This window comes from Heteronotia binoei, chromosome 4 (assembly GCF_032191835.1).
Source record: "Heteronotia binoei isolate CCM8104 ecotype False Entrance Well chromosome 4, APGP_CSIRO_Hbin_v1, whole genome shotgun sequence".
NCBI lineage: Eukaryota > Metazoa > Chordata > Lepidosauria > Squamata > Gekkonidae > Heteronotia > Heteronotia binoei.
The window spans coordinates 59357988-59376910 of record NC_083226.1 but is presented as its reverse complement, the minus strand read 5'-3'; the positions used below and the strand labels follow the sequence as shown (position 1 = coordinate 59376910).

Sequence of the window (18923 nt, the reverse complement as noted above, 5' to 3'; positions counted from 1 at the left end):
CCATTGCCTTCCTCTGCAGAGTCTTCCCTGGTAGTTTCCCTTCCAAGTACTGACCTTGCTTAGCTTCTGAGATCTGACCAGATCATTTTTGCCACTTAAACTTTAATTCTACAGTTGTAGTTTTTCTATTATTAACATTTTGATGCATTGCAAAGTAGCTATATATAGTATGGGTACCTCCCTGTATCCCAAAATGTTAATAAGCTGAAAAATATTCATGAACCATAGACTTGTTTAATGATAAAATAGTGTACATTACCATCCTGCATTCTCCAGCAAATTCCTCAAAATGGCCTGAGGGACTGAACAGTTGTAATAACCCATGCCAATATAGGATCTCCAGATCTTGTTCTTGCTGGCAATATTGTGTAAAGTTTCAAGAACTTCATTCTCACCTAATTGAAAAGAAAGTTATAGTGGACATCTTGTGAAGGATTTAATAATGCTAAACATTTTTGCAGGCATTACAATACTAGCCAAGGGCCTGCTAGACTGAACCTGAGCCAGCTATGCTATTGGTTTCCTTCCAGGCATGATTTCATGAGGGTTGCCAAGTCCAACTCAACAAATATCTGGGAACTTTGGGGGTGGAGCCGGGAGACTTCTGTAATGTCATTTCCTGTGATGTCACTTCCAGGACAAAGGTCAAGTGATGTCCCTTCCACTCATTTGATGATGTCACATCCAGCACACTCCACCAAAACCCCACCTCTTCCTTTGACATCACTTTCTGGGCACTCTCCCAAACCCGCCTTTTCCTCTGAAGAAACTTCTTCCCACCCCCCCCCAAACTTCAAACATACTGTCGTATATAACTTCCCACCCCCACCTTTCCCCATTTTACATTACCTCTAGGCCAGGGATGGTCAAAATTGCTTAATGTTAAGAATCACATAAACATCAGATGTTTGAGAGCCACAAGACATGAACCTCAGCTGTTTGAAACAGGCATGTAGGCAAATAGATGGGGGCAGGGCTTGAATTCAGTAGGAGCTCACAGGAGCATAGCACCTGAACCTCCAGCCAGGGTCTGCATGCAGTGGGCAGTTCTCTCCCCACTGAACACAGTTTCCGGGGCACACACAAATGAGATATGCTACTGAGCTCCCGCACCTTTTTTCCCTACAAAATGACCCCTGAATGGGGGAGGAGGTAGGGAGAGGTGGAAAGAAAGCAACTTTAACTTTAAATGCATTCTCCAAGCTGCCAGCTGGCTTGGAAAAATGATTTAAAAAGAGAAATGCCTTCTCAAGCTGGCCAATAGGGCAGCAGTGGGGGCTTCGGAAGCCACACAATATGCGTGAAAGAGCCACATGTGGCACCTGAGCCTCAGTATGGCCACCCTTGCTCTAGACTTTTAGGCCTCCTGCCAGTACAAAAATAACAAAAATTTTGCATAAAGCATCAAGGATGCTGTAGAACCTTACTGATGGGGAGAGTTATAAACAAAATAGCAAAACATATATTTACTTGTACCAAAATAAATAACCTAACCAAAGCACTCTGGATTGATTTGTTTTTAAAGAAGGTCAAATTTCAGCAGAAAACAAAGCAGGCCAAAAGAAGAGAGTTTGACTTAAAGCAGCAATAGGGAACTCCAGCAGATACCAAGCATAATTCATAGCTTCAAAACAGACCAAAAAAAACACCTCACCACCACAAAAATGCAGTGTTAATTTGAAAATTATACTGCCATCAGATTGTGCTTTAACAATAATAATGCCAACAGAATACTTCTTGCATATACTCCACAACTAATTTAAGAAGATATATACAACACACAGTATTGTTATCAGCTTCATTTACAGCCCACCTTCCTCACTGAGACTCAGGACAGAATACAAAAAATGAAACGCAATTCAATCAGACAGCAAGAGCCTTTAATAAACAATGTATTAGGACTACAATTATTGAAGTGGAGAACAATGCAAATGAATTACTTGGTAAAATATTCAAAAACAGTATAGTGCAGGGGTGGCTAAACTGTGGCTCTTTCACATATATTGTGTGGCTCTCGAAGCCCACACCACCCTGTCAGCTGACTTGGAGAAGGCATTTCTCTCTTTAAATCAAGCCTAGTCAAACAGTGGCTTGAAGAATGCATTTAAAGTTGCTTTCTTTCCACCTCTCTCTCCCCTCAGCTATTTGCCTGCCTGCCTGCCTTCCTGCTCTCAAACATCTGACATTCATGTCTTGTGGCTCTCAAACATCTGACATCTATTCTATGTGGCTCTTACATTACACAAGATTGGCCACTCCTTGTCTAGAGCATGGCATAAAAGTTCTGCCAAAAGTGAAGCCCTTTACACTGACTTTAGTAGGAAAGAGACGCATGCAATGTTGATTCTGTTAACTTCTTTGTGAATTTCCTGCGTTGTGCAGGGGGTTGGACTAGGTGATCCTGGAGGCCCTTCCAGCTCTATGGTTCAATGATTCTATGCACTGAACTGCACACTTCACACTATGCAAAATGCACAACAGAAAACTGTATGAACCTAGGGATGCCAGCCTTCAGGTGGGATCTGGGGAATCCCCTGGAATTACAGCTCATTTTTAGACTATACACTGGAGAAAAATGCTGCTTCAGAGGGGGGACTGTATGACATTATACCCTGCTGAGGTGCCTTCCCTCTCCAGGTTATGTCCCCAAATCTCCACAAGTTTTCCATCTGGATATGGCTACCCAACTCCCCCATTCCCTGCCAGTGGCCAGGAGCTCCTATATTTCTTTTCTGTGAAAGGTAGCCTTTTGATATTTTTATTCTCCTAGCAGAAACTGCCTGCATCTTAACTATGATATATAACTAAAAGTACTACTGAATTTGTTTACTTATTAAGTCTGTCAACTGATAACTTAAGGGAGGGTATAACTGTGTTTCACACATCTCCTTCCCTGAGTCATAGGGCAGGGGTGGCCAACAGTAGCTCTCCAGATGTTTTGCCTACAACTCCCATCAGCCCCAGCTATTTGGTCTTGCTGGCTGGGGCTGATGGGAGTTGTAGGCAAAAAAAACACATCTGGAGAGCTACCGTTGGCCACTCCTGTCATAGGGCATTCCAGCCCCTCTTCTTTACAGTGCCAGTTGCTGGTTTGAACAACTAGCATCCACTGGATGTTATTTTGCTTTGTAATCAGTTCACAAATGTCTAGGAATCAGGCCTTGAATTCAGCAGGAGCTCACAGGAGCACAGCTCCTGAACCTTTCTGAGGGTTCCCTTTCCTCCTCCCCAGCTACATTCCTTGTCCACTGAATAGTAGGTGTGGCTACATAACAATCCCTGGATGAGCTCCATCACCTATTTTTCTACAAAAAAATTCCCTGCTAGGAATTATTACAGGCTGCCAAAGAAGGAAGGCACAACTAGATTCACAGCAACAACAGTCCCAAAGCAATTCCATAACTGGCATAAAGAAATCTCTTAGCACCTCTGTCAGCCAAATCCAACATGAAAGACTATTTCTTTGCATATGTCTCATGTCCACCTTTTAAACAGGCTTGTGTGTCATCAAGGACCAAACCCAGAGATATTTGCATAGCTGGAGAATATCCTTCACAACAGGCTGTTTTTAAACATTTGTAACTATGCATGGCTCTGATATGTTGCATGATTATACATAGCAAACTGGTTCTAAAACAGAGAAATAACTTATCCTTTCAGTTCCCCTGGAGATTAGAACAGAATAGCTCTTGTCCGCTTCTGATCTTTGTAGTTTGGAGATGAGCTGTAATTTCAGAGGAACCCCAGCTCCCACCTGGAGGCTGGCATCCTTCCAGGATATGCTGCAGAAAGGCTTCTGCAGTTTTTTTAGCTCCTTGCTTCTCTGCCTTCTTTCTATTCTCCACCCCTCCACTTGCAAGTCTTTCCCCCTGGAAAATCTTCTTCTGTGCCCTTGATTTTATTTTATTTTTAAATCCAAAACTGGCCCTGAAATTCTGTTGCTGGAGCCCTATGTTTTGTCCAGGTCCAAACCTCTCCCCCACGCCCACCTTTACAATCAGAAAAAAAAAAATACAACTTACAGTGCAGTTGGGAGAGAAGAAGCAAAAGTTTGTTTGGGAGACCACGTGGAAGGAAGCCGGGGAAGGAGGAGGAAAAGCTGAGTCTGGGAGGAGCAAGAGAGACTTCAGGAAGGAAGAAAGGTGCCGAAGTAGAAATGAGTGGGGAGGGGAGGAGCCGAGGTGGGGGGAGGGGAGGAGCCGAGGTGGGGGGGGAAGGTAGGGAACCTGTTTAAAGGAGCAGGGGAAATTTCTTCCTCCAAATGCCACACTAGGCAGGCAAGTCCCAACTCTTCCCAGTTTACTTAGCCACCCACAAGTGAGCATATAACTCTAAATAAAAGCTCCCAAGCCTCCCAGTCTCAGTGAAGCAAAGAGCCCGATATATCCTCCACCACCAAGCCCTGACGTAGGGTGGCCAGATCATCCCGGTCACCCGGGAAAGTCCCGATTCTGGCCCCCAATTCCCGCCTCCCAGGCTGGCTATACCGGGACCATTAGAGATCCCGGTTTTGCCAGCGGGGAGCCAGCGGACCGCGTGCGCAGTCGGGGAAGGCGGTGAGTGAGGGACCGAGCGTCCCTGCGCGTACGCACGGCGGTGTGGCGGGCTCTGCGCATGCGCGGGGCCAGGAGAGTGGGCGGCGTAGGGCCCGCCACACTGCCGTGCGCACGCGCAGGGACGCTCGGTCCCTCAGTCGCCGCCTTCCCCGACTGCGCGCGCGGCCCGCCGGCTCCTCTCGCTGGCGTAGGGCCCCGGCAGCGGCAGAGGGGGAGGCGGCGGAGGCCGTGGCCGGAGCGGGAGGTGGGCCGGCGGCGGCGTGGCGGGAGGCCCCGGGTCGGTGGGCTCGGCCGCCTCCTCCTCAGCCGCCACCAGCAGCGCCTCCTGGCCAGCAGCAGCGCCGCCAGCAGCACCAGCCGCCGCTGCGCCTCCTGGCCAGCATGCCCGCCCGGAGGGGAGGCTGCGCCCTGGGAGAAGGTAAGCCGGCAGGCAGGCAGGGAGGGAGGGAGGGGGCCGAAAGCGGGGGGGGGCGGCTGGCGGGGGGGGCGGCCTTCCTTCCTTCCCTCCTCCCTTCCTTCCCTCCCTCCTTCCTCCCTTTCTTCCTCCCTCCTTCCTTCCTTCTCTCCCTCCCTCCTTCTTCCCTCCCTCCCTCCTTTCTTCCTTCCTCCCTCCTCCCTTCCTTCCTTCCCTCCTCCCTTCCCTCCCTCCTTCCTCCCTTCCCTCCCTCCTCCCTTTCTTCCTTCCTCCCTCCTTCCCTCCTCCCTTTCTTCCTTCCTCCCTCCTTCCTTCCTTCCCTCCCTCCCTTCCCTCCCTCCTTCCTCCCTTTCTTCCTTTCTCCCTCCTTCCTTCCTTCCCTCCCTCCCTCCTTCCTTCCTTCCCTCCTTCCTTCCCTCCTTCCTTCCGTGGCTCTCAAATATCCGATGTTCATGTCTTGCGGCTCTCAAACATCTGACCTTTATTCTGTGTTGCTCTTTTGTTAAGCAACTCTGACTTTGGTGGACCCAAGCACTGATTCAGTGTAAGGGAGCTTTGTGTTTGTTTCTTCTGGTGCAATTTTGTTCTCATATCCTGTATTTACTTCATCAGTATATGGGATAAGGCACTTTCTCAACTGTGCTGCATAATGCAGCCTATTTATTTTGTCCTGTTTGCTCTGTTGGCTCTATCTGCGCCACCTTCATCACTTTCGGGGTGTGGATCCCCCAGTGGGGTGGGCTCCCGACTCCCTCCGCTGGCTGTTTTTGATAGCCCTGCGCCCCCTCTTTCATTTGATTTGTGTCCCGTGCGGGTGCCACCCTCCCGCCGGGAGATGCCGCAAAATGAGCCCCCTTGAGGCCTATGGCGGCAGGGCTCGGGGGAAGCGAGCTAAACTGCTGTTCTTTTGAGGGGTTATAGAGTGTTTCGAGCCTGTCCCTGTGGCATCGGTCCCATCATTGTGGGACCCAGGGGGCCGGCGCAGTGGCCCGCTGAAGCAGCCTGTCGGTCACTTCCGGGTTCCTTTCCTGCATCTCGACCTGTGTTATTAGTGACAGGCTGCTTCGGCGGGCCACTGCGCCGGCCCCCTGGGTCCCACAACGATGGGACCGATGCCACAGGGACGGGCTCGAAACACTCTATAACCCCTCAAAAGAACAGCAGTCTAGCTCGCTTCCCCCGAGCCCTGCCGCCATAAGTCTCAAGGGGGCTCATTTTGCGGCATCTCCCGGAGGGAGGGTGGCACCCGCACGGGACACATATCAAATGAAAGAGGGGGCGCAGGGCTATCAGAAACAGCCAGCGGAGGGAGTCGGGAGACCACCCCACTGGGGGATCCACACCCCGAAAGTGATGAAGGTGGCGCAGATAGAGCCAACAGAGCAAACAGGACAAAATAAATAGGCTGCATTATGCAGCACAGTCTCACTGGTATCTCACTGGAATCTGACTGGCTTCTCAGCGTGGAACCCGTTCTCTCTAGTCTTCTCACTTTGAAAAAAGTAAAAAAAGAGTTTTATTTAACTTTATTTCCCCCTTTCCCTCTCTATAAATAATCTTGGTGTTTCCGGCGGTGATATTTGGGGGATTTTTGGGGACGTCACAGGAAGTGCTGTGAAGTCACTTCCTGTTTCTGGCAGTGGCATTTGGGGAAAATGATGTCACAGGAAGTGATGTCACTTCCTGCTTCCGGCAGGTGGCGCGGGGGAAATGATGTCACAGGAAGTGATGTCACTCCCTGCTTCCGGCAGGTGGCGCGGGGGGGGAGATGATGTCACAGGAAGTGATGTCACTTCCTGTTTCCGGCGGTGGCGTGACGTCACCGGAAGTGATGTCACTAAAATAGTCCCCAACTGTTCTGAGCCTGTGGGCACTTTTGAAATTCTAATACAGTGCGGTAGAGAGAACCACCAAATGGTTGCCACAGGAAATGAAGTCTGCCTCAAAATGTCAGGAAGTGATGTTGTGCATAAATCTGATAGCAACTTCAGGCAGAAACTATGTTAAACAGGATCCCTTTTTACATGAACATATTATTTCAAAATATTTCCTTGCACATGCACAAAGTAAGTATTCAGTTAGTTAAGAAACCCTTATGTGGCAGTAGCTGCCTCAATTTTGCAAGCATTTAGCCTGGCTATCCTTTTTACACAAGCTGAGCAAAAGCCCCACCTGGTCCCTACCACATTCTAAAAACACCTGTCAATCAACACATTTCTGATACCTTCCATGGCACCCACAAGTGCCACATTGGGGAACCTCTGGTCTAAAACATGAATCAGTAACCCTATTTTACTGCGAGCAGCGGCTATGTGGTATCTGCGGGGCTGTTATATTCTTACAAAGAGTCAAATGCCCTAAGGTCATGGCCTCCAGTTGCCAGTGGCTTAGCAGGTTGTGTATCACAGCAGATATGTTGCAGGACTTAGCCCAATAAGGAAAAGAGCTCACAGATTTACTAACACCGTTCCTCAAGAAGCTGCTGCTGAGGTTCAGGGGACCATCGGAACAGTATGCCATGCATCAGGGGTAGCTGCTGGAAACAAAAGTATTTGGCAAAAATAAAACTGCTTTTATTAACTAACTCCATTCTTGGAAGCACTGGAGCCATAATTCATTAGCAAGTCTTGAATGACATTTGATTGCTTTGGGCAACAGGGAAACCACTGAATTTACAGGTTTGTTTATCAACCACCACCTTGTTGGTATGGAATAACCAATCTCAGTAGCCTTAGTTGCTGAAAAGGTAAACTTCTATCCTTGAATTATTATTTACTTTACAACTTGCCACCTGAGAACAGAAAACTGTCCAGTCCTTCAACTGGACAGGACTATATTTGCAACCTCTGTAGTCATATAGGCACTGTATTTGCCATTACTTGGATAATGTAGTTGAACTATACGCAGTACGGGTGGAGCTAAATACTGCAGACCAACAATGAACATGCTGAGGAAGGTGAGGAAGATCTGGATAACAGAAGAATTAATGTGTATATTTTAACAGTACAATCTGAAGGAGAGTTACACACTTCTAAATCCATTTAAATCAATGGGATTAGAGTAGTGGCATGTTTAAGAATTGCACTGCTGCAAGCTCTCAAAGGCTGACTAAATCCATTTTATATGATATAGTATTTCCAGGTCATGCTTCAAACCAAATAAATATTTCCAGGTCAAAGCAGCAATAGATACAAGTATATTACACTGACATGAAACAGGTATCCTGTGGTACTTATAAGAAAACACACTGCACAGAAATCACACATTAAAAAGGGAAATCACACACTAAAAAGAGAAGTTACAGGATTCCAGGTTTAATTCACACAGCTACTTTGGATAAACAAACTCAGTTTTGGGGACTTTTCCCCTATGTGTACTGAGTGACAGAGCCAGCTGTTAGCTCTGTGAATAGCCTATTAAAGCAAATTACTAGAAATTAGGTACAGGAGGAAATTCATACAGGTCATTAAGGAAGGGCAGCTAATTCATTTTCAGGCAGCAGATACATAGGTTCACTGATTTACATAAATCTTTAGTTTATGCAAGGAAAGAGCTTCACGTCTGCACAATTTAAGGAGTTCAGAAACGTTCATGGAACAAGGTTTATTGTGGGAAAGATTTGCTGTTTATGATTCTGGTTGCAAAAACAGCAAAGACCTTAATAACTAAAATTAAGGAATATTCATGGAACCTTCCATTTCTTTTGAAAACAGATTATACAAGAGCTTCAAAAAGTCGTAGATTGAGATGTCAAAGAGTCTATGGCAATTTGTCTGTTTTCCTCCTAAGAAACATTTAAAGTGGGGCAGCATTTTCACCTTTCTTTTCATTTCATATGGATGTATTATAAAAATGGCATACAAGCTCACTAAGTTTAGAACCATTTTTGAATATTAAGATGTTTAAACTTAAACAAATTTTAGAAGGAATGCCTTACATCAAATAAAAGAGTTCTTAAAACTTAACTATCCTCAAGCTTCCACAAAATATCAATGCATAAACAGGACAAAAAAGATGGAATTCTAGCAGCCAACAGCAAGTAAGCTTTTCATAAAATGAAAACCTTGGCATAATTTAGGAATTAACGCAAACACTCTTAATAGCTTCATTGGAATCACACAATCTATCACAAGCATCTATCTTAGTTACCCAAAGCTTCTACATCTCACACGGTTGAAAATGAAGTGTTATCAGAAATAGTTTCCATTATTAGAAGAATGTGGAGATGCAGAATAGAAGCCTGACTTACAAGAGAAAAACCTTATCAAAGATGCTTTTACCGTCTATTCTACTTAACCCAAAATGAGCTTCACTCTACACCAGGTAATCTCTCCAATTCCTTCTTCTGGTCTTGCTATCTCCACCCAACTATTATAAGCCTTCCAGAGAGCACCAGACTTCCCCTATATTCATATGTATTTATGCATCAATCTTGCAATTAACAACATAATAGATACAAACTCACTGTATGTAGTATACTCATACAATAATCAGCACTCGGTTCATTTATGTTTTCAGTAGAATTTGAAATCTCCAAAATTAAACATCAAGAGGCCTGCCATTGTTCACTAGGACTGGTCAAAAATACATTTGAGGTGGTGCTACTGTTCCCAAGTTACAAAACAGAATTTGGATTTCGTTGATAAAGCAAAATAGAAAAACAGAAGGAATGCACAAAAAACTTCAGATAGAAGTGCAGGTAGACAACATAAAAATCTAAAATGAGATGGGGTGGGGTGGGTCAGCCCAGAATTCAATTAACGTAACAAATTCTACTTTCTGAAATGCTTTGGTGAATGTGCCTCTAATACCCCAATCCTAAATACTGGACCTGAAATGATTGTCTGGGATTCCAATGTATTAGGCTGGGCTGCTGGAGCAGCTCCATATTTTGAAATATTGCAATGGCATAACTTTGGGCTGCCAACCAGATTTCTTTTGCATATGAAGAACTACTCACTATCAAGTTACTTCAGTATTTATCTTTATGTTATGGACATTGCCCTTTGATTATGAATCTAATTGGTTAATGTGAGGCTCTCCCCTACATTGTGCAATGAGAAACCTATAAAGGAATGTACTCACTGAACAGGGAGGAGGGAGCTGGAAATACGAGAGGACTGTAAACACCCATTAACAAACACTTGGAACATGGCCATCCTCCTCAGGCTACTGCTTCTAGTTTTCTAGGCCAGCAGCTAAGATGAAATGCGTTATAATATAAACTCACTACACTGAATTTAGTTGAGTAATCCTTCAGGAACTTAGTTAGCACTTTTTTTTTTTTGCTGAATCAATACCTACAGCTGACCTTGTTTATGTCTCTGAGCTGTGAGTATTGCATAATGATTTGAGGTAATGATCTTAATGTACCAAGGATAGAGTTCATTGATCTTTTGGCACTGTTATCTCAGAACAGGAAAGAGAAAGGACACTGCACATTCAGTACAACATTAACATTTATGGATTTCAGAGGCAAGGTGCGACTTTTCCCTGGAAGACAGCCCACTTTCAACAGAATCTCTATTACTGTCTGTAAAATTACGTTATTTCCTCATATCACAATTACAGTTTATATCAGCTAAATGTAGAGGCTCCCAGAACTGATTCGTAATGTAAAAAAGCATAACCTAGAGGTATGTGACTAAGGCCAATATAGAGCCAGTTTTGTTACAGGAAAAACATTGTGTTGGATAATGTTCAAGGAAAGTCTCAGTTAATAAACTGAAGTGACAGGAAAAGGTGTCATCCTTTTTTTTTGCTAAAGAAACAGTTGTTGCAGTTTGTATTGAATTACTTTAACAACCCATTCAGGATTTATTAAGTATTTTTCATGGTTTAAGGAACAGAGTGAGGAATGACTAAATCCAATATATCTGATTAAAGGAATCTGATAGATCTCTTACTCTTCCCCATTTTTCTGCAAAAAGAAAGAGATTGTTTATGGGGAGCAGAATAAACCAACGAATATGTTTTATTATAAGTTGATATAGGTCCCTTTTGGGAGAAAGGAATGGGTAAGTACTTTAAACAGAATTCTTCCCACTGATTGCCAGCATTGCAGGAAGTCCTGGACCATCAAGAGTACTAAATTGCTTCTACTGTTTGCTTTTTATCAGACAGCAGACACAAAAGTGAAAGCCAAGGAGCAGTCTAAGTTTTAAGAGAAGCACTAAATTTCCACTGACTGAGATGCAAAAAATAATACTGTGATTAAGATATTGTCCCCTTATCATTCAAACCCTTTCTGGTGATTGTTCATTATTACGGTCATTAACCTGGCTTTAGATTGCTATTACAGGGGTGGCCAAACTGTGACTCAGGAACCTCATGTGGCTCTCTCACAGATATGGTGTGACTTTCAAAGCCCCCACCCCCCTGTTGACTGCCCTGGAGAGGCATTTCTCTTTCTAAATCACTTCTCCAAGCCATGCCAGCCTGAAGCTTGGAGAATGCATTTAAAGTTGCTTTCTTTCCACCTCCCACTTCCCCATCTATTTGCCTGCCTGCCTTCAAACATATGACGTTCATGTCTCAACTCTCACACATCTGAAGTTCATGTCTTGCAGTTCTCAAACATCTGACGTTTATTCGATGTGGCTCTTATGTGAAGCATGTTTGGCAATCCCTATTCTATTAGCTTTATGTCTATTATTGCAGTTACAGATCTGAAAAAATCAGTTACAGATCTGAAGAAAAAAATACAGGGAGAAACAGACATAGTGAATCAGAACTGAAAAGTATCAAAAGACCATTATAGTTCTAGTTAGAATCATGGAAAGAGTCATACAGACCATCTAGTTCAACCCCCTGCTCAATGTGGGATCAGCCTGACAAGTGTTTGTCTAGCCTCTGCTTAAAGACTGCCAATGGGGGGGAGCTCACCACCTCCCTAGGTAGCTGATTCCACTGTTGAACTCCTCATAGGGTGCATTCATGCTACACTAAATAATGCGTTTTGAAACTGGATTTTTACTGTATAAGAATGGCGAAAATCCAGTTGCAAAATGCATCATGTCGTATGGTGTGAATGTACCCAGGGTATAAAAAGTTTTTTCTAATATCCAGCTGGCACTTTCCTACCCTTACTTTAAACTCAATATTGTGAGTTCTCTCCTCTGCTGCCAGGAGGAAAAGGTTTCTGCTCTCCTGGTGACAGCTCTTCAAATACTTAAAGAGAACTTAAAATCAGTTACAAGCCTGAAAAAAAAAAAATACAGGGGAAAAATGTATATTGAATCAGAACTGAAAAGTACCAAAAGACCATTCAGTTCTATCTACTATTATCTATCTTTTCACCACTACTATTCAATCTATGCAATTCAGGACAAAATATAGAAGGATAATGTATGTATAATATTATGACAACAACTTTAGCATAAATATAGAGTCCTCAGGCAAAAGTGGTAGCCAGTAGAAAAAATGGAAACAGGTAGAAAAAGGGTGATGGAAGAACAGAATCACCTCTGCCCTTACATACTATTAACATTGCCCTTATCTGAAAAGAAGAGCAACAGGGAATTGAATGCACTCTTTGTGTATGGAAATGCAAAGGAACTTGAATGTAGGAGAAAAAAAGTCTATGAACTATAGACGATATATGACTATGAACTTCTTGGAAGAAAGGAGAGTAAGCACAGAATTCAAACGGCAAGACACAGGAGAAGACAGAACTTCTTAACAACTTCCAAAAGAATCAGTCTAATAAGCAGCAACTAAAAGGAAAGTTTTATGACATTTTAAAAGATCAAGATGTTCACTTCCTGCATAATCAAAAATTTGGGAGGGGTGTGTGTGAAGAGCATTTTTAGTGCCAAATGAAAAGCACTAAACAACAGTAGCAGGCACACAAAGCTCTATATTAATTAATGGAGTAAAACAGGCTGTAGATTTCTCATTTTACACAGTCTATGGCTTCATTTATCCTGGATTTCAACACTTATCAAGAGATTGTAACCCCATGTAGACAGCTCTAGCCCTGATGCAAATACAAGTACCTCAATTGAACAATTCCATGTGCAGAGAAGAAAGCTTTTATACACATTTCCTGAACTAGAGGAGACTAACCCTAAGGAGAATGAGTTGCTGCACATACAATTCCCAGTTATTTTTATGGTTGGGGCCGTGCATTTGTAGCCACTTAAAGAAAGCTGAAATCCAGTCACATGCCTCTTCCCAAACAGTTAATTGATAAGATTTACTGTTCCTCACTGATTTGTGCAGCTCTAGTTTTGTTTGAAGGACAATCCATAAAGAGCTCTAGCTTATATTCTTACACCAAGGGTTAGGGTTGCCAGTCTCCATGTGTGGCCTGGAGATCTCCTGCTTTTCAACTGATCTCCAGTTGGCAGAGATCAGCTCCCCTGGAGAAAATAGCTGCTTTAAAGGGTATGGACTCTATGGCATTGTACCATGATGAGTCTCCTCCCCTCCCCTCCCCAAATGCTGCCCTCTCCCAGATCCACTGCAAGTCTCCAGGTATTTTCCAACACAGACATGGCAACCTGACAGGGAGCTGAATGCACATATAGCCTCCCACCCTCCAGTTCTCTTTAATATCAGTGAAAGCCACAAACACGCAATAATGCCTTTCCAGAGCACACAAAGAGAATGTAAGAGTTTATGAATTCTGAACTCCAATTGTGGCTCTTCACCCCCCCCCCCCCCTCCTTATGTTGCTCTATGTTATTGTTAATTTATCTGCACAGGCTGATTCTATGCTACGTCTAAGTACAAAGTGTTCAGTAACAAGATCTTGCAGTGAGACTTTTTGCTCTGTCAACATGTTGACATGATAATTGGATCAAATTATTAATCCTCCACTAAAATTCATCAGATTAGGCAGTTGCAATCTTGTGCAGTCTCTCATCCTTTTGAAATACTGGAAAGTTCTAGTTTATGATTTTGAGACACTCAGACATCAATGGCCCTCGGAGATATTTTACCAGAGAAGTGCAATGTTATGTAACAGTGAACTAGATGATTAGCTTGCCAAACAAGACTTGCTATACTACCACCAACTGATCATTTCACATTATCACTGAGTAGGCAGCCATCTATAGCACAGTGTTACTAATTGTGACCAATAGGCCCGATAAAGTTGATTTATTTTAATAAAAAAAGAACAAAAAAGATGACAATCCATAATTCATAACTTTAACTTGAACAATGTTATTTTTTGTCACTTAAGATATTGTTATGTAGAATGCTTTGTTAAGTTATCACATGCTGGATTTTGTTTTAGGACTTGTTACAATCACATGGCAGAGACTATACTAAAATGCATTATCAGTCAAACTTAAAATGTCATTTTAAAATCACTTTGTAAGATAGCTTTGCCATGCATAAATTTGGGGCACTGAGGTGTAACAGCCAGAAAAAGGCCTTGGTGCGGAATGGGTGAAATTGCTCACTTTAAAGCGCACACAAGTTGATGCTTCAGTACTGAATATTCAAATCCAAGAATGATGGCACACTACTAGTCACTGTTTTGTCAAAAAAGAATGTACAAGTGCACCAACATTTACAGAACTAGATTCAAATAGCTCAAATACTTGGAAAACGGCATGGGGGAGGGAGGAGACAACAGAAACTGGTTTAGCAGTTAACAGTGATTTATTTATTTATTTATTTTATTCGATTTATATCCCGCCCTACCCCACCGAGGTGATGACACAAATACAACTTAACAGCCACTTGGGGTACCCATGCAGTGGTAAGCCATATAGCACAACTTAGTAACATACAAATAGCAGAGGAAAAGCATTTTCCTCAGTGTCAGTCTACATGTTGAGCCTTGTGAAAAATGTCTTAATAGCATTATTGCTTTGAGGCAGGACATTCAGACCTCCTCCTATTATAGACATACATTTGCATTTATTTCTTTTCTGCCTTTGTCCCCAGCCAGAACTCAAAGCAACCTAGAACTTTGTTCGCCCCTCCTGTTTTCTCACAACAGCTCTTTGAGATAGGTTAGGTTGAATCTGTGATGGACCTAAGGTCATCTGCAAGCTTCCATAGTAGATGTGGGGAATTGAACCTGAATCTCCCAGGATCCAACACCCTATCCACTGCACCACAGTGGCTTTCAATAACTTCATGCAAGATTGTTTTTTGTACAATTCATGCATTGACCAAGCAAATACATACATTTTTCACTTCCCTTCAGAATACATCCAAACGGTAGTTGCAAAAGAACAGGGCTTGCACTCAAGTTTATTTTTATACAAGTAATATATATAGATATAAAACTTCACATTTGAGGCAGAATACCTGCATTGTGCATTGGACGCTATATCCAAGTATCCCTCTCCCCACCAAATTTCATAAAGTAGCAATAACGAAACTACATAATCTTTGTAACTTAGATCACTAAAAGACTGGGTATTTGTGTGAATAACTTTAGCGTGTTACATGGTATTTTTTCCCATCATCCTTCCTCAATGCTAATTCTACACAGCTGTCATATTTTGGAAAACACCACCTATAATTACATTAAAAATAAACTTTTTGTTAATGTTGGTTTATCTAGCAACTAAGAGAGGACAAAATTAGGCCAAGGCACATGGTGCAAAACAAGAGTATTACTCGATTAAAATTCCCTACGTATTTTGCCAACAGGCTTTTTCAGGGGAATCTGTAATATATAATGTGCAAACATATATTCACAGTTCATTCTGGCTGCTGCTTCTGTTCTGTGATATCATCTCGAACTAACCAGGCTGAACTGGTCAGGAACCTCACAGAGGCTGCAGGACCTAAAGTTTACACTCAAATGGCAATTTGCTACTGAACAACATCAAAAGAAGAATCTAATCACATATGTGCCTGCATATTAAAACATTATCATGAATTATATTATCCTTGGTCTTCAAGGGAATAAAAACTCTCAGGCAGTATCACTGCAATAATCAAACCTTGTTAAAACTGTCTTTGTCATTAGTATGTTTTCCACAGAGTTGTTTACATACCACTTTTATGTTAGGTACTTAGGAGATATTTATAGGGCTAGAGATAATAGCTAATACATCCCTTTTCCCCCAAAGAATTATATAGAAGCTCCCTCTGAATAATAAATTGTCACTATATGACTACTAAGCATGAACTAACATAAATTCTTCTAATTAATTTTAAACTAGGAGACTAGTCAGACTACTGAAAGTAAATTTGATAATAAAGCACAAAAAGATGTTTTCTGGCACTGCAACCTGGCAACACCAAACAAATATTTTGGATCAAGATACTAGCTTTTGGTCACTTAAAACCCTCAGCCAGCATTTACCATGGTGTATCTCCCAAACACAAGCTTCTTTGCAATTTGCATTTAAAGTGTGGGTCTTCTGCTTGACAAAGTTTCTATTTCTTTGTTTAGTGTAACAATGTAATTAAATTTTAGACTGCCAATATACCCCATAATGGCTCAAAACAGCTTTGTGGTAGACGTCTGGTATAACACAATGCATGCCAATTTTGTTCAGATGCATTTGGAACATTTATGAATCTTATCTATAACTAAGATAGTCAGACCTTACAAGTACTATAAGTTTTTGTTTTTCTCTCATACACATACAAAGTATTTCAACCATATGCTGCTTTATTGAGAAACCAATACATTAAAAAGCAGAATGAACGAAGAGAAAAGGCTCGTTTTTGTTAGTGCAAATATTTTAGATATTTTAAATGGCAATCTTTGCTTTTGAGCTGAACCTCACCACATAAAGCTCCAGTTCTCAAAGTGATTAAAAACTGAACTCTCCTATAGAGCTTTTTAAATGTCTATTCAACAAGCAGCACTAAAAAGCACAGATAAATCTCATATAAAGATTTAGATGGTGTCTGGGTAAAAGGCACACTTACAAATCTGGTCATCCATCTTCAAAGGCCGTTGCAAGCAGATGTTAGCTGGAATTGTTTTATCAATCAGCTCATCAATACTCTAAAAATACATCAAAGCATGCAATTACTTAAGAGCATGTTTAAAGTTCTTCCAAAACTGCATCCAAAACAGACAGATGAAATTATGAATCAACAGAAGTACTGAAGGAAAACCTCATGAAACCTCTTTGGGGTTGTTTTTTTTTAAACAAAAGCTTTTGTTGCTGAAGACTATTAAGAAATTTGATTTCTCTCCTAAAATAAGCCAAACGGCATGAAAGGTGCATGTATGGGGGAGCATACTGATGGGAATAACCTGGGGAAACTACAAAGACAAAGAGGGCGCTACTCGAGAGAGTGTCGGGCTAGGGTCTTCATGGGAGGGGAAGAGCATGGGGGGTGGGAAACAGACACAAACAAAAGACTCAGAAGAGAGGGAATCCCGTGGAGCTTCCTCACCGACAGCCCCACCGTCTGTAGCATCTCTCGCTTCTCTTTGTCCCCCGGGCCGATGTGTCGCTCGGAGAAGTCATCATGCCTGGGCAGGAGCCTCTCGATGTGCCTGGAGGAGGTCGAGGCGGCGGCAGCAGCAGCCTCGACCCCTCTTCCACTGGTGCTGCTCCTCGTCAGACCGGCCACTCCTGGCTGCCCCCGGCGTCCCCATCGGCCTTGCGCCCTTCTGCCCCCTAAGGCGCCGCTGTGGAGTCCGTGTAGACTGGCGCCCCGGCTCACGAGTCGCCCCCACTGCTGGAAACAAGCCTGCATGCTACCTCGAGTCCCACGGACGAGCACAAGCAAAGTTAGTTGGCTCCTCACCGACTGCAACACCTACAACTCGCTTCCTTGCGGCGATGCCCGCTTATAGCCTCGCGCCAATGATAAGCCCAAGAGGCGGGGCTCCGGTGGCCTCGCCCCTTCAAAGCCACCTGCTTTGTGAGAGAGTCACCCGTCCCTTACAGGCGGCCACTGCCTCCTCACAAGGATGGGCTTCGCTTAGCAGCAGCCGAGGCGTCTTACGAGGCAAAGGGACAAGTTTCGGAGACGCTAAATCATAAGAAAAGTGCCAAGTCCTCCGGGCCCATTTCATCAGCTGGCCTTTTGCTCTGCTCGGCATGAAGGGTCAATGAGGCTGAACCACTGCCAAGACACTTTCATGCCCACAGCAATCCTCCCCTCCTCCCGCCTTCCCGTCCCTGCTTTATGCGGCCTGTCACTCGTCTCCAAAGTGATGTGGCCAATTTTCAGTCAAGCAGCCAACCTTTTCAGTTCTAAGTTCCGGCAAACCTCCTTCTTTCCAAAGGTTTCTACCGTGACTCTGAAGTTTAAATTTATCCTGAGAATTGTTGATACAAGATAGATCTGCTCTTCAATATTCCTGGAAAAAGGGTAAAAGTCAGATCTACACAGATCTTCAGGAATTCATATGATTTTTACATTGAAATGAAATCAAACCACTATAATTCTATAGATCCTGTCTTAGACTATAGACAGGACCACAAAAATCATGCTTCCATGGATTCGTGGCACTTCACCAGTGCAAAAGCAAGGTTCCAAAGCACAGATCCTCCTGAATTCATATGATTTTTACAGTGAAATGAAATCAAACCACCATCACGCTGTAGATCCTGTAGTAGACTATTCGCAGCACCGGAAAAATCATGCCTCCATGAATCTGTGGCACCACAGCAGTGGAAAAACATGTTTCGAAACCACAGTTCTTCATGGATTCTCATGATTTTTGCCTTGGATTCCCCCAAACTCACCATGCAATCATCATCATCACATCACATTTTATTTGTATCCCGCCCTCCCCGCCAAAGCGGCTCAGGGCGGCTAACAACAAGAACTTAATGCATACATTGTACAATAAATAACATTTTAACTACAATTGATTAAAATCTATTAAAATTCTAAAAAAGGACATCATCAAATATCGTGTCCATAGGCAGAGCTTGCAATACAGATTTCATGGATCCACGGCTTCTTGGCAGCGTGGTCCAATACCAAAACTTGGTATTGGACCACGGAACCTCATGGATTCTCATGATTTTTGCCTTGGATCCATAGGCAGAGCTTGC

At 43.1% G+C, this 18923-nt stretch overlaps 1 protein-coding gene across 1 annotated transcript in view; it reads right to left on the bottom strand.

Annotated features, from left to right (window-relative positions):
* The window catches only part of GLDC (glycine decarboxylase), a 49964-nt gene extending 32285 nt beyond the window's left edge, over positions 1-17679 (bottom strand). The window contains exons 1-3 of the mRNA XM_060237366.1: positions 17305-17679; positions 16828-16906; positions 260-395 (exon numbers count right to left, since the gene is read on the bottom strand). Coding sequence (XP_060093349.1) covers positions 260-395; positions 16828-16906; positions 17305-17610 — 521 coding nt within the window. The 5' untranslated portion in view covers positions 17611-17679. The remainder of the gene's footprint in view (positions 1-259; positions 396-16827; positions 16907-17304) is intronic.
* Between the last annotated feature and the right edge of the window lie 1244 nt (positions 17680-18923).